The sequence below is a fragment of the Balaenoptera borealis genome, assembly GCF_965194805.1.
Source record: "Balaenoptera borealis genome assembly, chromosome: 1".
NCBI classification, from domain to species: domain Eukaryota; kingdom Metazoa; phylum Chordata; class Mammalia; order Artiodactyla; family Balaenopteridae; genus Balaenoptera; species Balaenoptera borealis.
In genome coordinates, this window is record NC_138860.1 from 60,758,308 (window position 1) to 60,780,720 (window position 22,413).

Sequence of the window (22,413 nt, forward strand, 5' to 3'; positions counted from 1 at the left end):
CTTGTAACAGTCTTTATTCTAAAGTCTATTTTATCTAATATAAGTATTGGTACTCCAGCTTTCTTGTGATTTCCATTTGCATGGAATATCTTTTTCCATCCCTTCACTTTCAGTCTGTATGTGTCCCTAGGTCTGAAGTGGGTCTCTTGTAGACAGCATATATATGGGTCTTGTTTTTGTATCCATTCAGCCAGTCTGTCTTTTGGTGGGGGCATTTAATCCATTTACATTCAAGGTTATTACTGATATGTATGTTCCTATGACCATTTTCTTAATTGTTTTGGGTTTGTTTTTGTGGGTCTTTTTCTTCTCTTGTGTTTCCTGCTTAGAGAAGTTTCTTTAGCATTTGTTGTAAAGCTGGTTTGGTGGTGCTGAATTCTCTTAGCTTTTGCTCATCTGAAAAGCTTTTGACTTCTCCATTGAATCTGAATGAGATCCTTGCTGGGTAGAGTAATCTTGGTTGTAGGTTTTTCTCTTTCATCACCTTAAGTATATCCTGCCACTCCCTTCTGGCCTGTAGAGTTTCCACTGAAAAATCAGCTGATAACCTTATGGGGATTCCTTTGTATGTTGTTTTTTGTTTTTCCCTTGCTGCTTTTAATACTTTTTCTTTGAATAATTTTTTGTTAGTTTGATTAATATGTGTCTTGGTGTCTTTTTCCTAGGGTTTATCCTGTATGGAACCCTCTGTGCTTCCTGGACTTGGGTGACTATTTCCTTTCCCATGTTAGGGAAGTTTTCAACTATAATCTCTTCAAATATTTTCTCACACCCTTTCTTTTTCTCTTCTTCTTCTGGGACCCCTACAATTCAAATGTTGGTGCGTTTAGTGTTGTCCCAGAGGTCTCGGAGATTGTCTTCAATTCTTTTTTTCTTTTTTCTTTATTCTGCTCCTCGGCAGTTATTTCCACTGTTTTGTCTTTCAGCTCACTTATTCATTCTTCTGCCTCAGTTATTCTGTTATTGATTCCTCCTAGTGTATTTTTCATTTCAGTTATTATGTTGTTCATCTCTGTTTGTTTGTTCTTTAGTTCTTCTAGATCTTTGTTAAACACTTCTTGTATTTTCTCAATCTGTGCCTCCATTCTATTTCTGAGATTCTGGATCATCTTTACTATCATTACTCTGAATTCTTTTTCAGGTAGATTGCCTATTTCCTCCTCATTTATTTGGTCTTGTAGGTTTTTACCTTGCTCCTTCATCTGTTACATATATTTTTGCCATCTCATTTTTTTTTTTTTTTAATGAGTGGGATCATGTTCCTTTCTTACTGGTTGTTTGGCCTGAGGTTTCCAACTCTGGGGTTTGTAAGCTATTGGGTAGAGCTGGGTCTTGGTGTTGAGATGAGGAACTCCATGAAATCTCACTCCGATGAATATTCCCTGGGGTCTGAGGTTCTCTCTTAGTCCAGTGGTTCGGACTCGGAGCTCCCACTGCAGGAGCTTTGGCCCAACCCCAGGCTCGTGAGCCAGGATCCCACCTGGGGCGGCAAAAAAAAAACAAAAACAAAAGCAATAACAAAGTAAAAAATAAAATTAGACCAGGAAAATAACAGATATGTTAGGAAGAATATAAAAATAAAAATATAGATGAATCAACAACCAGAAGGTACAGCAGTACCACAAGAGTAAAAAAGAGGAGGGGAAAAAAAGGGGGGATGGGGGAAGGCCTTGGCTGTGGAGGGCGGGGCTTAAGTAAGGGCGAGGTTTGGGTGGTGGGCGGGGCCAATGCTCAGGACCCATAGGGCTGGAAAAGGCCCTGGGGGTTGTGGGGGGTGGGGCTTATGCTCAAAGAACAGAAGGGGCCCAGGCGTGCCCCCCATCCCTGGTCTCAGAGGGCAGGGGACCTCACCTGGGAGCCCAGCAGGCTCCTGGGCTCAAGTGGGCAGGGCAAACGCCCTCCTCTCCTCTCCTGCTCCTCTGGTATGGTAGAGCCCCTCCCTCTGCCTCTCCTGATCTCCCCAGCCTCCCTCGTATGCTCCCAAGGACCTATGCGGCCTGGAGGGGGCTTTAGAGCACAGGGGACTGGCCTGGGAGCTCAGCAGGCTCCCCATGACCGAGTGGGCAGGGCAATCGCCCTCCTCTCCTCTTCCGCTCCTCCCGGAGGGCCCCTCTTTCCTGCATCTCCTGATCTCCCAGACTCTCTTCTATGCCCCCAGGACCCACACGTCCTGGATGGGGCTTTGGAGCAAGGGGTACCGGTCTGGGAGCTCAACAGGCTCCCGGCCAGAGTGGGCCAGGCGATCGCCCTCCACTCCTCTCCTGCTCTTCCTGGAGAGTCCCTCCCACCTGCCTCTCCTGATCTCCCCGGCTTCAGGGGCGCCAATCCTGTCTGGCCTCCACTTCTCCTCCCCTCTCAGTCCCCATATGTCCTACTGGTTCATCTTGGGGTTCCTCCCGTCTCCTTGGGTGTCACAGTCCCCCACCAGCGGCCAGTAGGTGCCCTAGTTGTGGGGAGATGCTCACTCCACGTCTTCCCACACCACCATCCTGACTCCACCTCAGAAGCTGCCTGTCCTTTTAAAGCTAGGCCCAGAACTGGAGCCTCCCTTCTGCTGCATTCTATTGGTTCACACAAGTCACAGGCCAGTCTAGATGCAATGTAGGATGTAATGACACAAAGGTTGTTCCAGGGGAGATAAATCTTTGGGAGCATCTTTAGATACTAACTACCAGAGTTCCTATTGCACCTATGGGTGGGCTGAGCATTGTGAATACATACAGGAGTTTCAAACATCCACAAAACATTGGCTTTCTTTTTTTATGTTTTAAACGTTTGAGTTTTGAGGCATAATTGAAAAATAAAATAGAAATATATTTAAAGTGTATGTGTTGGTTTGATATATGTGTGCATTGTAAAAAGATTCCCATCATCAAGTTATTTAACACCTCCATCAACTTACATAGTTACTTTTTCTAAAAATGAGAATGCTGAAGATCTAATATTAGCAAATCTCAATTATACAATGTAGTATCATTGACTGTAGTCACCATGCTATACTGATGATTCTCAGAATTTATTCATCTTATAACAGTAAGTTTGTACCCTTTTACCAACCTCTTCCTGTTTCCCCTACCAGCCAGCCCCTGGCAACCACCATTCTACTCTTTGTTTCTATAAGTTTGACTCTTTTTTTAGGATTCCACATATAAGTGATACCATGCAGTACTTGTCTTTCTCTGTCTAGCTTATTTCACTTATGATACCCTCCCGATTCATCCATGTTGTCACAAATGACAAGATTTTATTCTTTTTCATGGCTCAATAATCCTCCATTGTATATACAGACCACATTTTCTTTATCCATTCATCCATCTACAAATACTTAGGTTGTTTCTATACCTTGGCTTTTGTGAAAATGCTGTAAGGAACATGGGAGTGCAGATATGTCTTCAGGCTAGTAGTTTTCTTTCCTTTGGATATATACTCAGAAGTGGGATTGCTGGATCATATGGTAGTTTCATTTCTAATTTTTTGAGGAATCTTCATACTGTTTCCCATAGTGGCTGTACCAGTTTACATTCCCACTAACAGCGTACAAGGGTTCCCTTGCTCTACATCCTCACCAACACTTGTTATTTCTTATCTTTTTGATAATAGTCATTCTAACAGGTTAGGTGATATCTCTTTATAGTTTTGATTTGCGTTTCCGTGGTGATTAGTGACATTGAGTATCTTTTCATATACCTGTTGGCCATCTGTATGTCATCTTTGGAAAAATGTCTTTTCAGGTTTTGCCCATTTTTAAATTGAGTTATTTGGTGTTTTTGCTCTTGAGTTATATGAGTTCCTTAAATATTTAGGGTATTAATCTCTTGTTGATTATGTAGTTTGCAAATATTTTCTCCCATTTCATAGGCTGCCTTTGCACTTTGCTGATGGTTTCCTTTGCTGTACAGAACCTTTTTAGTTTGGTAAGTTCCATTTGTTTACTTTTGCTTTTGTTGCCTGTGCTTTGGGTGTCATATCCAAAAAAATCGTTGCCAAGAAAAATGTCAAGGAGCCATGCCATATATTTTATTTTAGAAGTTTTATGATTTCAGATCTTGCATTCAAGTCTTTAATACATTTCAAGTTGATTTTTGTGTATGGTGTAAGATAGAGGTCCAATTTCATTCTTTTGCATGTGGATTTTGAGTTTTTACACAATTTGTCGAAGAGACTATCCTTTCCCCATTGCGTATTTTTGGTACCTCTGTCAAAAATTAATTGACCATATCTTCATGGGTTAATTTCTGGGCTTTGATTCTGTTCCATTTGTCCATGTGTCTGTTTTTATGCCAATACCATAATGTTTTGATTACTATAGCTTTATAATATAGTTGAAATCAGGAAGTGTGATGTCTCCACCTTTACTCTTTAAGATTGCTATAGCAATTCAGGGTCTTTTGTGGATCCATAGAAATTTTAGGATTGCTTTTTCTATTTCCGTGAAAAAAAGCCATTGAAATTTTTAGAGGGATTGCATTGAATTTGTAGACTGCTTTGGATACTATGGACATTTTAACATTATACATTCTTGCAATCCATGATAGAAAACATCTTTCCATTCAACTGTGTCTTTGATTTCTTTTCTTAATGTTTTATACTTTTCAGTGTACAGATCTTTCACGTGAGAGAATTTATTCCTAAATATTTATTCTTTTTGATTCTGTTATAGATGGGATTGTTTTAATTTCTCTTTTCAATAGTTCATTGTTAGTGTATAGAAATGCAACTAGTTTTTGTATAATGATTTCGTATCCTGCCATTTTACTGAATTCATTTACTAATTCCAAAGGTTTTTTGGTTGAGCCTTTAGGATTTTCTACATATAAGATCATATCATCTGCAAATAACAATTTTACATGTTCCTTTCAGATTTGGATATCTTTTTTTTTTTTTGCATAATTCCTCCCGCTATAACTTCCATATGTTGAATAGAAATGGTGAACGTAGGCATCCTTTTCTTATTCCTGATCTTAAAGGAAAAGTTTTCAGCTTTTCACCATTGAGTATGATATTAGTTGTGGACTTCTCAGATATGCTCTGTAGTATGCTGAGGTGCATTTCAGCTATACCCAACTTGAGAGTTTTTATCATGAAAGGATGTTGAATTTTGTCAAATACTTTTTCTGCATGTATTGAGATGATACGATTTTTATCATTAATTTTTTAATGTGGTATATCACATATTTTGATTTGCATATGTCGAACCAGGAATAAATCCCATGTGATCACAGAGTATGATCCTTTTGATGTACTGTTGAATTCAGTTTGCTAACATTTTGATGAGCATTTTTGTATCTATGTTCATCAAGGATATTGGCCTGTAATCTTCTTTTGTGTCCTTATCTGGCTTTGGTATGAGTATAATGTTGGCCTTGTAATATAAGTTTAGGAATATTCTCACTTCTTCAATTTTTTGGAAGAGTTTGAGAAGGATTGGTATTAATTCTTCGTTACGTGTTCTGTAGAATTCAACTGTGAAGCCATCCGGTCAGTTTCTGGATATTTACCTTGTTCTTCTGTTTGGAATATATCTTCCTGTTTCTTCCTTTTTCTTGACTCTCTACATTTGTTTCTGTGCATTAGATAAAACAGCCACCTCTCCCAGTCTTGACAGACTGCGTCGTGTAGGAGATGAACCTCATCAGTCAGCCCACCTGAGCTCCTGGTTGCCTCTCAAACCTCTGTGATTGACCAAGCCACCTTCTTTGCTCCTAGTGGCTCCCAGTAGATTAGGTTGTACCAGGACCTGCCACTGTCCCAAAGGCAATGGGAAATGCCCACATGGCTGTTCAGGGGTCCCAGAGGACTGTTAACTGCCTGCCCCATCAGCTCTCTGATGAAGGCTAATTGGAAGCTTGACTTTCGAGCAGCAGCTAAGAAAGTCAGGACATTAGATATGCAATATAGATCTATCAGGGAGAAACTTGGAAATGGGTGTTTTTGCCTACTCACTCTGCTGAGCCAGAAGCAATAGTCTCTGGTAGGACTTGTGCACCCATACAGAGCCACCTCTTTGTTTTCTGTGGTCCTGGGGGACTCGTAAATGCCAAGCCCCATCAGTACCCAGAGCTAGGTGATTTGCGAGCCAGTCCCTCATGTGGCAGCTGTGATATTTGATGTGCTACATGGGTGAGTATGTTTCTTCCAGGGAGAAGCTGGAGACTTGGTTTACCGCTGTAGCAAGCTAGGGGACACAGCAGGGGACATGCCCACCAACTCTTTCAGGCTCCTGGGAGGATCCCAGTCAGCTGCCACATGCAGGCTGATTAGAAGCCAGAACCTCAAATAGCAGCTGGGAAAGTATACAGTCAAATCCCTTCTAGCAGAAATTGGGAGAAGGGAGTTTTTGACTGCTCCCTTTGCACTGAGCCCTGGTGTATAACTGCAGGGAGTGTTCATGTGCTCCTTTAACCATTCTTTCTCTGTTTGCTATGGTCCTGTGGGACTTGTGAATGCCAAACTCGACTGGCTCTCTCAGCTGGGTGATTTGGGCATTTCCATTCCTCAGGTGGCAGTTGTAAAAGTTGGGGCACTAGATGTGTGATCCAAACCTTTACTCACAGGGAGAAGCTGAGAATTTTGGGGTTCTCTCCTGATTGAAAGGCACCCTGCTGGGGGTCGGGTTTATGGTGAATATGTATTCTCAGCCCTTCCTACCCGTTTCGATGTGGGCATTTTCTCAGTCACCCAATGTGTAGGAGTCACTCAATTTGTTTCTAGATTTCTCTCAAAGGAAATTGACCCATGTGTAGCTGTACATTCAGTGAATCTGTGGGAGGAAGGAAAGTCTGGAGCCCCCTATCTCGCCACTTTGGTCAGTCTAAAACAGTGGCTTTCTAATATTGTATTCCCATTATTGCTTCCCTTTAATGATTCATGCCACTGTTCCACCAAAATTTCTCTCATTTGCATTCTGTTAAGAGCAAAAGAGTGTGTCTAAATGGGAAGGAAAAATTCCTTTGGTCTCTCCAGGGTCAGCCTCAAGGGTGTGTGATCTGTTCAGTTACAAAGAGCCTCCATGCCCAGAGTGGCCCCGTGCTTAGTTTAATGCTCCATGGTCACCCTCGTGAATTTCTTAATAATTTTTTAACAAGGAGTCTGACAGTTTCATTTTGCAATGGGCCCCACAAATTACGTAGCTAGTCCTGGGTCCCTCTACTGAACAAATGGGCAGCATCTCTTCCAATCTAGCATCTACCTAAGTATAATAGGGCAAGAATATAATAGGAGTGATAGGGGAAGAGATGAGAATGGAGCATGAGGTCCAGCTTCATTATCCTATGTAAGAAAAAACTAGGGACTTCCCTGGTGGTGCAGTGGTTAAGAATCCACCTGCCAATGCAGAGGACACGGGTTCAAGCCTTGGTCCCGGAAGATCCCACATGCCGTGGAGCAACTAAGCCTGTGCACCACAACTACTGAGCCTGTGCCCTAGAGCCTGAGAGCCACAACTGCTGAGCCCACGCACCACAACTACTGAACCCACACGCCACAACTACTAAAGCCTGCATGCCCTAGAACCCATGCTCCACAACAAGAGAAGCCACCACAATGGGAAGCCTGCGCACCGCAATGAAGAGTAGCCCCTGCTCGCCACAACTAGAGAGAGCCTGCGCGCAGCAATGAAGACCCAATGCAGCCAAAAATAAAATAAAATAAAATAAGGCCACAAAGTTTCAACAACCTACCTGATGCTATGGTTTGTTTATGTCAGAGCTGAAACCAGAAACCAGATGATCAGATGCCCAGTCTCTCTTTCAGTCTGGTTTCTCTTCCATACAATGGAAATTATAATGTTTATGATCCATGGGTTATATCTGATGCTGTGTAGAAATATTAAAACCCCTCTTATTTTGACATAAGCATTTCCATGTTTTTATTCTTCTCTTTGAAGTCATTTAGATAAAATTAAACCTTTGCTATGTAGTACAACCTCCACTGACATAACAGATAGCAAGCAAACATACTGCTTGCTATATCATAACTAGTTGCTATGGAAAGGAGTTAAATGGCTTGCAGTAGAATCATGACTCGGAAGAGGAAACCAACAGATAATATCCTAAACATTATTAATTATTCTAATTGAGAATTGGAAAAGAGCGGCTGTGAGTGTATCACAATTATGAAAGGGTCATAGGAAACATGGAATTAGTTCTCCATGATTTTTTCAGATTGTTGAAAGAAATTACAAACTGCATGTCTCTTTTAGAATAACTGAATAATCACTCTATTTTGAGTTCAGGACATTTTGGCAAACTCGGGGAAAAAACATTCACCAAATAGCTTGGATCCTCCGAAGAGCCATGAACATTTCACCATTTATTTCTCTGGATGGACCAAGAAGGAGCAAGTCACGGGGCAGTGGAGTTTGGTTCTATAATTGGTATGTGCCCTAAGGCAGTGGTTCTAACACACACTTAAAAATATCTGAAGGTTCCATGCTACCATTTTTATTGTGTGGGTTTTTTTTTTTCTAATAGAGAGTTATTTTAGGGAAAATTCTGAATGCTTAATTCTTCCAAGTTCTTATGGTTTTATAGACTAGAGATAGGAAAAGCAGTAGGACACAGGCAGATAAAATGGCTTTGTCTCGTTGGATTGTACCTAGCCAGAGTTCTGAAGACTTTTCACACAGAGGTCAAGCCTTAATTATCCAGGTTAAACAAAGAATTGAACAGCTTGAGTTGACTTTAGTCAGTGGACTTAACTGACCTAATTATGTTTTTCTCAGGGATAGAGACTATTTAACAGCAGTTTACATCCAGAGTCCATAGGCCTAGTATGGGATTCAGAAATTATTGTAAATTATCCACAAACTGAGATAATTTAAAACAGAAGTAAGTAAAAATTTACAAGAAAAAATGAGTTGGTTGCCAATGAAGAAGGCTTGAAAAAGGGAGTTGTAAATAACGTGCCGGAGGCTAAACTAGGAAGAATGGTCAGCTTGCTAGATTGTAGCATGTATTGTGAAGGCTGTACTTTTCTGTAATGAACCAAATAGGTCTTTAAAAATTTATCAGCTGGTGATGATAGTGTAGTTTGATATCTTCCGGATATTATAAAGAATCTTCTCTGCCTTCCTATCAGCTAATATTCTAAATCAAAGATTCTCATACTTCTTCAGGACATAATACTTCTTCAGGCAACATAATTGGAAAGCACCATGCTCTTGGCAAAAGACAAAACTCAAATGACTAAACACAACATAATTTTATGTATATATGAATGAATATATTCATGTATCTCTCATCTTGTTCTTCCAAAAGATTTAAGGTTGCTTAAAAGAAAACATAAAATACTACTAGGTAACATATGTTAGAAGTAAGAGAGAAAGCAAAAACAGAGGTAGGACCATAAACAGGAAGTATAAAAATGCATACCATAAAGCCCTTCACCTTGCTATGGGTGGGGCTTGGGTTTACCAGGAAGTTTGTAAATACCAATGTAAAAAGAAAAGCCTTATCAGCTATACAATTCAGTGTCCCTGAAAAATGCCCCAAAGAGCACTTTTTTTTGATACTGAAATTAAATTTCGCCCGAAGATCCATAGAAAGAGGCCACCATATAATGTGCAGAGCACTCTTGTTTTTAACAAGAGTAGATTTTATAAGATTGTTTCCTGTGTATCCTTCAGGAGGCGCTGAAGGATTCCCACCAAAGCACACTTCAGCGAAAGCAAGTCTACAGAGGCCAGTAATATGTGATCCAACTGCGTTGCTCTCTCCTGGTCTGGTAGATTTTATAGTTCCTCAAGGAAAATTGTTTTCCTTCAGACAACAGCTTATATCATAAATATCATTTTTCCTAAGTCATGATTTTGATAGCAATTCAATGACAATGACCTCAAGATTAAACACTGAACTAAATTTTTTGCAAAGTTGTTATGTTCTTGCACCAGATTCTATTGTAAGCAAATTGTAGTAGACGCCAAATATTTCAGAAAAATTAATGGGAGAAAAAATGTAAATTGAGAAAATTATTTCCATTAATCTAATTTTTTCCTATAATTTTGGACTAGACCACCATTCTATTTTGGTAGTAGAACACCTTAATCCAGCTCACAGAAGAATACCTATGGTAAACCCATCAACATTCAAATATAAATATAGACATAATCTGTCTATTTAGTACAGATTAATCATTTCTAAAAATTGCCTTTCCTGAAAATGAATATAACATGTTTGGGAGTCTTTCAATTCAGTTAAACAAATACTTATTTGTTAATCAATTATAGAACTCAAAGAACTAACAGAGTTATTTACAAATTTCTAGTTATTAAGGCCTGGTTTGAGTAATTACATATTGATCTCTTCTTAAGAGCTAACAATATTTTATGGTGTGTTGTTATATTAACACTCAGTACAATGAACTCTAAACAAACAGTTTCTCCCAGAATTTGAAATCGTTTGGACTATAGCCTAGATTTTGAAACATAAATAATGTTATGAGCTCCCTGGACGAGGTATTTGCTTTAAGACGGTACCATTTATCAAGATGAAAGCTTTGCAAATAAACCCAGGTTTATGTTTAACTACCTTCCCTCATTCCCCTCTCCAACACACAACCCTGTTACCCTAACACTTTATTCACTCTATTTTTTCAATATTCACAAGATGTAAGTATTTTTCCCTTTTTCACACTAAGAGAACTTCTTTCAAAATAATCATTTCTATCCTCTGCTTTACCAAGACACATCTTGTCATCCTATGTTTAGCCCCCTTTAAAGTACTGTTCTACTTAAACCTAATGTCACATTTTAAAAAACACCCTTTCTAATGATGTTCTGCAGTTTCTTACAATCTAAATTTGTATGAATGTGGAGGGATGTTAAATTCGATTGCAGGCTTTTCCTAGAATATATACTTGGAGTGCAAGGGTTCCAGTTGATTTCTTAAATTCTTATCCTATTCTTTTATTTTCTATCTCTGACCTTTGATCTGTCTGACTTTGAACTATTAAGGATCTACTAGTAAACATTAGTAGCTTTTTGTTTTTATTTTCTTCTTTCTTTTTTCATTTTCTCTTTTCCTTTTTTTCCAGAGAAAATGACCTTTTTATCATGTTTCTTTCTCCTTTGTCTATCAAAGCTTGCATTCAATGAAAATTGAATCTCTCAGGAGCAAATCTGTCCTCAGTCAATTCACTGATTACATATTAAGTGCCAGGCACCCTATGCCTGGCTACCTTACCAAGAAATGAAAGTGTCTTTTCTGTTAATAAGGATTCCAGCCAAGAACTCTCAGCCTCAGAATAGGGAGGAAATACATGTCTCGCCAAAGCGAGCACAGAATAGGGAAGAAATAAAAGGTAGACATCTTAATGGGAGTTTGGGGTTATGAGAACCTGGACAGGAGATCCTGAACTAACATTTAGATTAAGAGTTGGGGAGAGCATTTCCCTACTAATCTCTTCTATCTGGGTAGACTTTACATAAAATGCTTTGAGCCCTTAATTTACCATTGGAGAGTATTTTAAAATACCTCACCAAACCACATGGAGACTATATAACCTTAGTTATAAGGTGAGAGGAGAGAAAGTAAGTGTGTGATTGTGTGTTTGCATGTGTTTATACATTGTTGAGAGGCAGAGAGGAGAGTGACACGTCAGAAACATTTTAATAGATATGGACTGACTGTGGCCATGAGAATCTCATAAAGCATTTCACCTATTCCTTGGCCAATTATGTTGCCACAAATGATTATTAGATGAGAGAAATCAACACACCCTTATTTCAGCTCATTCAGGATTTCCTAACTTACAGCTCATTCCCATGGGATCGTGAATGCTGTTTTTTGGAGGCTGCCGTAAGAGTCTGCATGTTTTTATAAAACGGGACATAACATTTTTCCTAAAAGTTCTATGCATTCCTTTAGAGATAAAGTATATCAGAAAGTAAATTATTTCACCACATGGCTTGGCTAAGTAGGCTAGGCAGCTCTGGCCTCAGGTGAAATCTATTCTGTGTGGTCTGACATGAGGAGGCTCTTCGGCCTGTGAGTCACAGACCGGACTTCCAGGGCTGCCGCCTCACAAGGGACCGTCCACTGCCAATGTGCCTCTGCTAATCTCTGGAACCCCCTGGGAATTTCCAAAGGGCACACTCTGAGCGCTGGGCCACATTGATTCTAACTCTCAGAGAAAAACCCAACAGCAGAGCTAAGACAACCACCACAATGCTGAGAGGTTTGCAGTCTCCTGATTAAGCCCTTCTCAGCTACACATATTGCTTAAACCCTGCTAGAGGGGCATCCCACCCTTCCCCTCATCTCCACCTCTTCCGTCTTGGTGGAAGCCAAGCTGCTGTAAGGTTGAAGAAGGCAGTTATGTAGGAACGGGAGTGCAAATGGGATTTAAGGCCTGTTTCCAGGCTCCGCCAGGTGTCAGACTCTGTCGTTATACCTCCCCATGCCAAGTCACTGGTGTTGAGAGAGAATACATTCCTTTCCCAGACTCAGTTTATTCCACTGAGTACAGCCACTTGGGTACAACCTCCTGGCTGAATCAATCAATAGACCTTTACAGCTGGAAAAGGTTTTGGAGCTCGTCTAGTACCAATCCCTCTGTTAGAGGTGAAAGGTGCAGCCACTTATCCAAAATCATGGACCCTGTTTGTAGAAAAACCTGAGCTACAACTTAGGGTTTCCAACTCCTTAAACAATGCTGTTTTCTACTACAGTAAGTTTTATCCTTAGATTGGCTCCTAGAGTGTGGATGAGGTCCATAGACTCATGCCAGTCAGGTGGGTGATAGATTACAGTCTCGTTCCTAAGACCATCAATTTTATTTTCTGATTAAATTCTACAAGTGACTGGTATTTGTAACATGACCTTCATGTCAGGACTGTTACACATTAGCTTGTTTTTTTAAGGCTTTAGCTGTAATCACCATCCAAGCTATTTTTGGAGGCCCAAGGAAGGCCAAAAGCCCTCACGAAGAGAAATTTGGGAAATAATGGTAGACTGGAAGGAGATATTTTTACATTTTTCCCTTGGACATCTATATTAAAATGAACGCCTGCCCTTAGTCTCAGTGTAGCCTCCAGAAGATGGGATTAATAAAGAGCTCATACATTTGAATCCTAGAATCTCCAATGTAGCTGTATCATTCTGCTTCTCCCACTTTCATTCATTCCACATGTTTTCACCAAATTAGTGCTGGATGCCATGAAGTATATGTAGATAAGTAAGACATCTGTGTCTGAGGATTTTATAGACTTGTAAGGGATAAGAGGCAAAAGGTTACAATAAAAAATGTGATAGCTGTAACAGAGGTATATACATAGCTCCAATGGAACAGAGAATAAAACCAGTAACCTGGACGTGTTAGGGAAGTGTGCAGAGAGAAGCTGACATTTTATTCATTCATTCACTCATTCATTCATTCAACAAATATTTATTGAGATCCTATTGCTGCCAGGCACTGTTCTAGAGCAGCAAAGAAAAACACAGTCACTTCTTTTATGGAACACTCACTCTAGTGCCCTAGGAAATATGCAAGCAAACAAATAATTACATAATACTGTAAGTGGGGATGAGTACTAAGATGAATAAATCAGGGTAGAGGGACAGAGTGGTGCCAGGATGAGGATATGTGCTATTTTAAGTAGGATAAGGTGATAATTAGGCAGTAACCTGAAAGTAGTGAGAGAGGACATCAAGCAAGTATCTAGGAAGAGGCTGTTCCAGGCAGAGGGGAACAGCAAGTGCAAGGGTTCTGAGGTGGGAGTGTGGTTGGTATCTACAAGGAACAATGAGGAAGCCGGTGCGGCTGGCCCAGAGCAGGAAGGTGAAGAGTCATAGGAGGTGAGAACAGAGATATACTGAGGTGGAGTGAGCAGATCAGGCAGGGCTTTACAGGCCATGGTAAAAACTTAGGATTTAATTCCAAGTGGAATGGGAAGCTACTGGAGGGGTTTGAGCAGAAAAATGGCATGATTTGATCTAGGCTTTAGGAAGATCACTCTGGCTGCTGTGCAAACAGACTACAGTTCGGGGAAGACTAGGTTCAAAAAAACAAGCTAGGAGTCTAGTGTAGTATCTCAGAGAACAAATGGTGATAGCTTGGACTAGGGTTGTAGTAGTAGAGGAGATAAGATATCTGAACACCATCTTGAGAAATCGGTGAGCCACTTGTAGCTGAACATAGGGAGTGCACGGGCCAGTAGTGAAGAATGAGACTGGAGAGGTTAGCAAAAGTCAGAAATAAGAAGTTTTGGCTTTATTCAGTAAACACCCAAAATTCTTAAACAATCAGAATTAAGGACAAGGGTAATATTTGATTCCAGGAAGATTATTCTGACTGTGGTATGGAAACTGGCCTGGGCTAGGAAGAGACTAGAGGCAAGAAAACTACAATCAAATAAATGCAAGTCAGAGGATAAAGGTGGTGGTTTAATAATATCTGAGTTACGGTTAACGATAGGTTTGTTCTCATAGGGTGCACTAACTTTTCACACAGGACAGAATTTTTTAAGATTAGGGAGTGATGGGGACTTCCCTGGCGGTCCAGTGGTTAAGACGCCGTGCTTCCATTGCAGGAAGCGAGGGTTTGATCCCTTGTCTGGGAACTAAGATCCTGCATGCTGTGTGGTGCAGCCAAAAAATAGAAAAAAAAAAAAAAAGATTAGGGAGTGGTGGTGGCATTCCCATTTAGATGTCAAGGATGGCAGAAGATGGGCAGAGGCAGGAGGGAGGCATGTTTCCACAAAATATATACTGAGCAAACCCCAGAGCACTTTCCCAAAGGGCCTTGCTCGTGCGGCACCACATTCTAGGCCCACACAGGCTGAGCCGGCTGATGAGTAGGCAGGCCTTTGGATGGGCTGTTCCATGCCATGGCTGAGCTGTAGGGCAATGTTCTGATGACTACATACAACATTCTGGGTCCAGTATATTTAAGAAACAGGCAGGAGAGTCACTTGTGAGCTGAGCTGGCCTTTTACTGGATAGCACAGTATAGTCGTTCAGTCTATGATTACTGTCAGGACACATCATGCTTCTGTTTGTGACATAGGTCATCAACTTAGGGGCAATTCAGGGTCACAGCCTAGAGCAGAACTTGGATGACTGATTCACTGCTGATTCATCGTATGAGCACTTCAAGGTGGAGACTGTCTTATCATTGTTTTCTACGGCACAAAGGACAATGCTTGGACAACAGGCTCTTAATAAACTCACGTTGGGGGAATAAATGTGACTTGGAAGGACTGAGATTCCTTGTCCCTCAGTGTTCCCATTTATAAACTGAGGAAAACGTCTATTTGTACATATCGTACTTATAAGAATGAATTAAGAATGTAAGTTGGAGTAAATACGTTTGAAAGGCATTTCAATGCTTTCAAGGAGAACTGATTTGTGGTACATTATATTGAAAAGTAAAGAAATATTAAATAAAAGAGAACATAAAAGGCTGCATGGCATGGAGGATTAATATTGGACTGTTAGTCTGCACAACCAAAGACTGTTTTGACTTTGCATCTAATTCTCTTGGCGATCTTGGTAGATTGATTTACATTTCTTGGCCTCAGCTTTGATATTATTTCCAAAATTAAGTCTATGATTATAATTATGTTTTTCTGAATTACATCATTATTTCTATTGTAGAACAAAGTTCAAACTGGGCCAAGAGGCATGTTTCCAATTTCATCACATCACATCTCTTAACTTCTCTGTAACTTGGAGTCTTCCCCTGGAAAGTAATGCAATAGGTAAACTGATCTTAATTCTTGCTTTTGCTCTAAAGTTCTATATGCCCTACCATGGGTATGAATCCATGCTCCTTTCCTGCCTGGGCTACCACACCACAGATTCTCAATGTTTAACTCACTCATGCTTTGTGAGTGAGTTAAGCAAGCAGATCACTGCTTGCTCGGAAGCTGTCCTTGATGTTTTTGAAATGGGTCACTAAGGGATTAGAATCAACGATCTATAGAGGGCCATTCGTTCACCAAGATTCATTAAGCTCCTTCAACTAGACAGATATTGTGCCAGAAAAACAAAACATTAAGACAAAAAGGTTTCTGTTTTCAGTCCAGAAATCTCCTCAATAAGGTCAAGTTAACAAGTATGATCATTTTATTATTCTCTTTATATTTTATTTCATATTAGTGCATTTTTAGTCTTAGTTAAAGGGTTTCATTGTCTACTAGAGTATACATGTAGTCTCGTAGATTTGGGGGGAAGATTATTATTATGACTTAAATTTAAATCATTTCTATATCTGGAATTTATTTTTACATATGGTATAAAGTTGCCTCAAATTTAATTTCCTTCATATGGATCAACAGTTTTGCCAGTAACATTTATTAAATTATTTACCCTTTTTTCATTTAATTGAACAAAATAGTTGTCAAATATTAAATTTTCACATATAGTGAGCTCTATTTCTGGATATCCTAGTCTGTTTCACTTATATATTTCTCCATTCCAATTATATTACCAAATTGATTTGCTTCTAGAGCCTTTAAAGTATGTTCTGATACCCGGTTAGGCAAGTACCCCCTTACTAGTCTTTCTTTGCAAAATTTTATTAGCTCTTCTTGTACATTTATCATTTTACCTGAACTTTAAAATGGTTTTGGATTCTTAATTGAATATTGTTTGGATTCCAATTGGAACTGCATTAAAGTTATAAATTAACTTAGGGGAAAGGGACATTTTTATGATGTTATTTTCCTACCCAAGGTCATAATATGTCTGACCACTGGTTCAGACCTTCTTTTACGTCAGGTCAATAAAAAATATATTTGAAAAGTAATGTTTTCAATGAAGAGGATAAATAAAGCATTTATAAGACAAAGCGCTGTTATAAATTAATGAGAGGAGTAAACAACCAAAAGAAAAATGAGCAAAGGACACGAACAGGTAATTTACAGAAGAGTAAATCCAAATACCTGACAAACATATGGAAAGATACTCAAATTCATCCATAAAGATTTTCAAACTGAAGACAAAATGAGGTATCGCTTTACATCAGGGTTTCTCAGCCTCGGCACTATTGGCATTCTAGGCTGGATAACTCTTTGTTGTGGAGGCTGCCTTGAGTATTTTAGGATATTTAGCAGAATCCCTGGCTGTGCCCACTAGAAGCTAGTAGCACCTACTCCCCAACTATGATTGACAGTTATGACAATCAAAAATCTCTCCAGACTCTGCCAAATGTCCTGGGGGTCGGGCTGGGGCAAAATCATTACAGGTCGAGAACCACTGATTTTCACCTATCAGACTAGCAAAAATTTTAAAGCCTGATTACACCTGTTGTTGGCAAGTATGCAGTGCAAAAAGAATACTCTCATATGTGGCTAGTAAAAATGTAAGTTATTATGGATTTTATGTAAAGTGACTGAACAATTCCTATTAAAAAATATACAACTGACTCAGTTATCCCACTCCTTGGAATAAATCCCATAAAATGAAAACAATACACAGACATATATTGTACGAGGATGTTAACTGCAGGATTGTTGGCAGTGACCAAAAAACTAAAACCAGAGAGGCCATAAAAGGGAATAGTTGAATAAATTTTAGCACACCCACACAATGCAACCTTAGAAAGAATTAGAGCTTAACCTTATTCCATGGAATGTTTTGCACGAATTATTCCTGAGTGAGAAAAAGCAAGATTCGAAAGGGTACATAATATAATTCTACTTTTTGCAAAACACACATTCCCTCATGCTTTCATATATAGATCTTCCTCGACTTACACTGGGGCTATGTCTCAATAAACCCATTGTAAGTTGAAAATATCTTCAGTCGAAAATGCATTTAATACACCTACTGAACATCATAGCTTAGTCTAGCCAACCTTAAACATGTTTAGAACACTTACATTAGCTTACAATTGGGCAAAATCATCTAACACAAGGCCTATTTTATAATAAAAGTGTTGACTATCTCATAATTTATTAAATGCTGTACTGAAAATGAAAAACATAATGGTTGTCTGGGTACAGAATGGTTATAAACATATTGGTCGGTTACCCTCATGATCACCTGGCTGACTTGGATTTGTGGCCTCAATAGCTGCCCAGCATCACAAGAGAGAATCATACCACACTAGCCCCAGAAAAGCTCAAAATTCAAAATTCCAAGTACAGTTTCTACTGAATGCTTATTGCTTTCACGCCATCATAAAGTCGAAAAACCATTAAGTTGAACCATTAAGTTGGAGACCATCTGTATAGAGAAAAATGTCTCTCAATGTTCTATTTACCCTTACAGAATGGGCAAAAGATTTGCATATCATATACCTGACAAAGCTCTACTCTCCAGAATATATGAAGAACTCTTACAACTCAACAAAAAGATAATTCAATTATAAAGTGGACAAAAGACTTGAGCTGACATTTCTCCAAAGAAGACACACAAATGGCTAACAAATCCATGAAAAGATGGTCAACATCATTAGTCATTCGGGAAATGCAAATCAAAACCTCGAGACACCATTTCACATCCCTAGGATGGATATTTTAAAAAAGGAAAAAAGAAAACAAGTGTTGCCAAAGATGTGGAGTAATTGGAATCCTCATACATTGCTGGTGGGAATGTTAAATGGTGTAGGTTCTGTGGAAAACAGTTTGGCCATTCCTTAAACAGCAGAACATAGAATTAGTAGGCGATCTGGCAATTCCACTCCTATATACCCAAAAGAATTGAAACCAGGTATTCAAACACTTACACATAAATGTTCATAGCAGCACTATTCACATAGCCAAAAAAAGGGAAACACCCAAATGTCCATCAACTGATGAATGGATAAACAAAATGTGTTATGTAAAGTGGAATATTTTTCAGCTATAAAAAGAATGGAGTCTGATACATGCTACAATGTTGGTGAACCTTGAAAATGCTATGCGAAATGAAGGAAGGCAGAAACAGAAACTCACATATTGTATGATTCCCTTTGTAGGAAACATCCAGAATAGGTAAATCCATAGAGACAGAAAGCACATGAGTGTTTGCCAGGGGCTGGGGGGAGGGAAGAAAAGGGAGTGATCCCTTAACGGGTACAAGTTTCCTTTGAGGTGGTGAAATATCTTAGAACTAGACAGAGGTGATGGTTGCACAACATTGTGAATGTACTAATGCCACGGAGTTGTACGCTTAAATATGGTTAATGGGTAATCTCGTATTATGTGACTATTACCTCAATTTAAAAAATATATTCTATTTACCTTTGTATTAGCTTCCTATTGCTGTATAACAAATTACCACAAACTCAGCTGCTTAAAAAATTAGAAGAACTTAACTCACAGTTCCGTAGATGAGACGTTCAGGTGGGCTTGGGTGGTTTCTCTGCTTAAAGTTGACAGGCAGAAATTAAGGTGTTGGCTGTGCTGTGCTCTTATCTGGAGGTTCTGAGGAAGAATCCACTTCCAAGCTTGTTTAGGTTTTTAGCAGAATTCAGTTCCTTGTGACTGTAGGACTGAAATCCCCAGTTCTTTGCTGGCTGTCAGCCAAGAGTCAGTCTCAACTGCCACAGGGTACCCACATTCTTGGCACACAGCTCCCTCCAGCAACAGCATGGCTATCTTTCTCCTTCAAATATCTCTTCCTGCCTCTTCTGCCACCAGCAGGAGACAATTCTCTGCTTTTAAAGGGCTAGTGTGATTAGATGGGCCCACCTGGATAATCTCACGTTGGCCACACAATGTAACAAGCAGTTGTATTGTCTCATTAAATTCAGGGGTGCCACCCCACACTCAAAGGGGTGCGGATTATAGAAGGGCAGGCTCACTGGGAGTCATTCTTAGAATTCTGCCATGACCTCTTAGAGAAAAATAATAAAAAAGTTTCTACCTAATTCAAGAACAATTGTTATTTGTTAACGCCCAACATTGCCTAAATGATTAACACCAAGGAAAAATTTCAGAACCAATGATTTACAGATGAACACAATTCAGGTCTCCAAGACTCAGGGAAGGGATGGAAAGCTGTTCTTAATAAGTGGGCTTCTCTTTCTGAGGCCTCTTGTTTTTCTCTTTCCTTCTCTTCTACTAAAGCACTGAATGTATCAATAAATGTGAAGGGAAGCAATTGCCAAGAGGACCACTGATGTTCTCTCTGTAGTCATAATGAGAGGTAGATACTATGGCTGAAGTTTAGAGGACTAGATAATTGTATTTTGTAGAAGTTCTTACTTTTTTGGCTTCAAGATGCCTGTTATTGAGGACCCTAAATACTCTTTATTTTTGTGGGTTATATCTACTCATAGTTGCCATATTAGAAATTAAATCTGAAAAGTTTTTAAATGCAAAAATATACAAACACACATTCTCTTGGTCTTTAGAGTGACAATGTCATCACATATCATGTAGTCTCTAGAGTGCAAAAGGAAATAAAGTCTTAGTAGTATTATGAAAGTAGTTTGACCACATGGAATTCTGAAAAGATCCCAAGGTTCCCTTGGGCTTCCTGGACCTCACTTTGAGACCCACTGATAGATATAAATACCAACAACTGCATTTCTTCAGCGATCAATCAACTTACATATTTTGGTTCATTCACTTGTGCAGTCTTAGAAACAAATCTCCTTTCCCTTTACTAGTATGTCGTTCCATCTGGTAGAGTTGTGTGGCTGATTGCAAACAGTATCCTTTTTGCAACAAGTGTCATTTGCTGACCCAGGAAGAAAATTGAGCTAGATAGGTCGTAACATACATTAAAGCAAAATAGAGTTCAAAAATGTTTTCTGTGAGCTTCTGGTAGGATCTGTTAGTCTGCAAATACTGCACAGGGGAAATTGCTTTAAATGGTGCAGCTGGTCTGCAGTGGAAGGATTGGGATACAGTCAGGCTGAGTCAGGCAGAAAGAGGTTTATAGACAAAAATTAAAGAAAGCACTGCGGATTCTTGTCATGCTTTGCCCTTGAAAACTATGCCAAGACCTCTGTTTTGGTTTTTTTAATAAAGAGATCCATGATATTTCGTGATTGCTTTAATGACTCGGGATTTCCCCCTTACGTTTTAAACACAGCCTGTATCTACAGTTATGTTTGCTTTCTTTGTATCCCGCTTACAAAAAGTAACGACATAAAGCTAAAACCCTTTCATTAGGACTCCATTACGATCCTTCTGTTAAGCAACTAGCTCGTTCATTCTTTTCACAGCATTTTATCCACTTTTTCCTTCTCCGGCTCTTGGTAAACGCCTCGGAGCGCTTAGAACCCGGGCTTCTAATGTCTTTTTACTACAGATGAATACAATTTAAAACCTGAAAGCTGCTGGAAGAAAGGTAGAGCATTCCCCCGTCCCAAGGTTAAATCTTTGCCCGGCGCTGGCCACTTGCGAAGGAAAATCTGAACGGACCGTGGTTAAGAATCAGAAAATGACTGTGTGTAACAGCGTTTCTCTTGGTGGGGATAAGGCCCACGCGGAGCATTCCCGACAGGTGAGCTGCAGCACGAGGGATGACTTAGCCGACCTCCAGCATGGGCGGACAGCTCTCCCCCTGAGCAGCGCACGCCAGAACAGCGGCATTCTGACCTGAGTCCTACAAGTCCTCTGAGCCCGAGCCAGCGGACGTCAGCGCTCTAACGTGCCGCCGCCACCGCCGCCGCCGCGGGTTCGCATCTTGTGAGCCACCGACCAATGGGAGAGAAGCCAATGCCCGGCGTCCTCTGTGATTGGCTCTCAGCAGGGAGGAGGTGGCGGAGGGTGGGCCTTAGGGCTTGTCAGGTTTTCTGCCGCTCAGCGGGCGGGTGGCGACACGTGAGGCTCCTGCAATCAGGAAAGGCTGGGAGTCATTGCGATCAGAGGCGGCTGTCTCAGAACTGCTTGGCCCCGCCGGGAGGAGGCGCCACTCGCGATTGCAGGTGCCCGCGCTGGGGCAGCGATTCAACCTCACTCCGGTTGGCCGAGGAGGAAAAGGAGAAGGAAAGGGCAGGGCCGGGTCCCCGCCCCTCGCGCCCCGGATGGATGTGCCTGGCCCGGTGACACGACGGGCGGCGGCGGCGGCGGCCACAATGCTCCTGCGCACGGCTCGGGTCCCGCGCGAGTGCTGGTTCGTGCCCACCGCGCTGCTCTGCGCCTACGGCTTCTTCGCCAGCCTCAGGCCGTCCGAGCCCTTCCTGACCCCCTACCTGCTGGGGCCCGACAAGAACCTGACGGAGAGGGAGGTAGGCGCGGGGGGCAGGCGGGAGGTGACTCGGCCGGCGCGGGGCGCGGGCGCCGAGATGTGCGGGAAAAGGTGAGAGCGGGCGGAGGGGATGTAGTTGAGGAAAGGAGGAGTGAGAAAGGCGCTCGAAACGCAGGAGCCATTCTGAGCAGAGATTGCTGACTTTTCCCAGTTGGAAGGCGGCTCCGTGCTGGGCGCTGCCTTAATTCACGCTGTTTTTCTGCCCTCCGTTGGATTGATAGGCTGTGTCTTAGGTGAAGGGCTCGAAACGCAGTTCGGGAGCCCCAGTGCACGTGTGCTTCAGGCG

General features: G+C 40.8%; 1 protein-coding gene across 3 annotated transcripts in view; it reads left to right on the forward strand.

Moving 5' to 3' along the window:
• The first annotated feature begins 1,789 nt into the window (after window positions 1-1,789).
• SLC19A2 (solute carrier family 19 member 2) overlaps window positions 1,790-22,413 on the forward strand; it is a 42,664-nt gene continuing 22,040 nt past the window's right edge. Inside the window, exon 1 of one of the 3 annotated variants that reach the window (XM_082392164.1) lies at window positions 1,790-22,107. In XM_082392164.1, the coding sequence (XP_082248290.1) occupies window positions 21,904-22,107 (204 nt within the window). In that variant the 5' untranslated portion in view covers window positions 1,790-21,903. The remainder of the gene's footprint in view (window positions 22,108-22,413) is intronic. The other 2 variants (XM_082392162.1, XM_082392163.1) reach the window with 2 other exon arrangements.